This window comes from Nothoprocta perdicaria, unplaced genomic scaffold, assembly GCF_003342845.1.
Source record: "Nothoprocta perdicaria isolate Ctin4 unplaced genomic scaffold, notPer1 scaffold_398, whole genome shotgun sequence".
Taxonomy (NCBI): Eukaryota; Metazoa; Chordata; class Aves; order Tinamiformes; family Tinamidae; genus Nothoprocta; species Nothoprocta perdicaria.
This window is the reverse complement of record NW_020455641.1, coordinates 246,378-248,106: the sequence shown is the minus strand read 5'-3', so window position 1 is coordinate 248,106 and position 1,729 is coordinate 246,378. Positions and strand designations below refer to the sequence as shown.

Sequence of the window (1,729 nt, the reverse complement as noted above, 5' to 3'; positions counted from 1 at the left end):
GAGAGCTTCGCCAGGAGCGCCACGCTCGAGCGCCACAAGCGCGTCCACAAGCCGCTCTTCGCCAGCTGAGCGCTGCGGCGGCCACGGCAAGAAGCCCGAGCCTCGGAACAGTGGATTCATAAGCGCTGGACCCTATAGGTGTATATATAGCACGGGGGGAGGGGGGTGTATGAGGTAGAAGCCATACTGCGGTGCGGGGCGGTGGGGGCCGGTGTCACCCTGTAGAATAAAGTCTTGCTGTCCGGGGCAGTGTTGAGTGCGTTGTGGTCGCGGTCCCTGCCGAGGGGCAGCCCAGAGGGCGCCGGGGAGGGCGGATGTTGGGGTGCTCCGGAGCGGGAGAAGCGCTGTTCCTCCCATAACGCCCACAGACATCCCGGGAGCTTCCAGGGCCTGCTTTTGTGTGGCAGAAGGCTTAGGGAGGAATCCCGGGTTTCTAGCCCTTTGCCAACCCCACCGCCCTGCCCAGGCCTGAGGGAGGGAATCACCGCCTTGGGAACACTGAAGCCACCTGGGGCTCTGGCCCGCACCTCTCCTTTATTGCATCCTCCGGCAGCCGCGTACAGAACGGGAAGGGGATTCCGGCTCCGCGCGGCTTGCGAGGCGGGAGCAGAGCCCTGCGGAGCAGGGAGGGGGGTTCCGGGAGGAGGGGGACGGTGCCCCCCGGGAGCAGCCCGTGTCGGTGGTGACGCCGTCGAGGGGCAGCCGCGGGACCCGGGGCTACGCCTTGGTCGTCACGGCCTGCGTGGCCCCCAGCGCCGACAGCTGCTGGATCTTCTGGCTCATCATTTCCACCACGGCTGCGGGAAGACGGAGGGCCGGGATGGTGATGGGGAGTGGCGGTGGGGGGTGGCAGCAGCGGGTGACAGCGGGGAGCAGGACGGCTCCTTACCCTGCTTCATGGCATGTTTCTCCTGGAGTGCCGGCTGGATCTTCTCCATCTGCTTGGTCAGGAAGTCGATTTTCCGCTTGAAAAAGTCTCGGGCGTCATCCGCGCTCTGGTGGGGGAGAAGGACATTCCTGGGGTCGCAGGTTGGCCCCCCCAGGGCAGCTCTCGCCCCCCCGCACCTTCTCCACGTAGTAGCCGGTGCCGACGTCGAGGAGCACGCGCCCGACATCCAGCAGCTTCCCAGGGACGTACATCTGGCGGCATCGCGGGTCAAGGCGGAACAGGGAGCCCAGAAAAGGCCGCGGCTCGGGGAGCAAAGCGCCCGCACTGGGACCAGGACACCGAGCAGCGGCCGCGTCCCTCCCGCGGCCACAACAACCAACCCCGAGCCCCGGTGGGCAACGGTCCCACATCCTCGTCAGCAAAAGCAGAGGCAACAGCAGCGGATCGGCAGGGCCGGCAAAGGATACGGAGCTGGTGAGCGGGACCAGCAGGTCCTTCCCTGTGGAAAAGGAGGAGGAAACACGTTCGAGCGCCGGGTGACGGCAAGGGACAAGGACAGGGGCTGGCGGGGGCCGGGACTCACCCTCGTTGCTCTTGTGCAGCACCGCGAGACAGTCCTTGGCCTCCACGTACTTGGTCTGCACCACCTTGAGCTGCGCCACGGAGGACGACAGGAATTCCACCTCCTGCGGCAGCGCGGCCCTGAGCGCGGCCCGGGCGGCCTGGCGCCGGTACCGAGCGGCACGGCCCCCGCTCCGGCCTGGCCCGGGACCCCAGCGACCGCCCCGTCCAACCCCACGTGCCCCCCCAAGCCCCCAAGTCCAGCCCCACGTGTCCCTC

General features: G+C 67.8%; 2 protein-coding genes across 2 annotated transcripts in view; one reads left to right on the top strand and one right to left on the bottom strand.

Annotated features, from left to right (window-relative positions):
* The window catches only part of LOC112952280 (zinc finger protein 239-like), a 108,944-nt gene extending 108,875 nt beyond the window's left edge, over window positions 1–69 (top strand). The window contains exon 4 of the mRNA XM_026045101.1: window positions 4–69. Coding sequence (XP_025900886.1) covers window positions 4–69 — 66 coding nt within the window. The remainder of the gene's footprint in view (window positions 1–3) is intronic.
* A 446-nt stretch (window positions 70–515) lies between these two features.
* The window catches only part of PFDN5 (prefoldin subunit 5), a 2,799-nt gene continuing 1,585 nt past the window's right edge, over window positions 516–1,729 (bottom strand). Inside the window, exons 2-6 of the mRNA XM_026045100.1 lie at window positions 1,473–1,611; window positions 1,357–1,388; window positions 1,066–1,140; window positions 890–995; window positions 516–797 (exon numbers count right to left, since the gene is read on the bottom strand). Of these exons, the coding sequence (XP_025900885.1) occupies window positions 718–797; window positions 890–995; window positions 1,066–1,140; window positions 1,357–1,388; window positions 1,473–1,611 (432 nt within the window). The 3' untranslated portion in view covers window positions 516–717. The remainder of the gene's footprint in view (window positions 798–889; window positions 996–1,065; window positions 1,141–1,356; window positions 1,389–1,472; window positions 1,612–1,729) is intronic.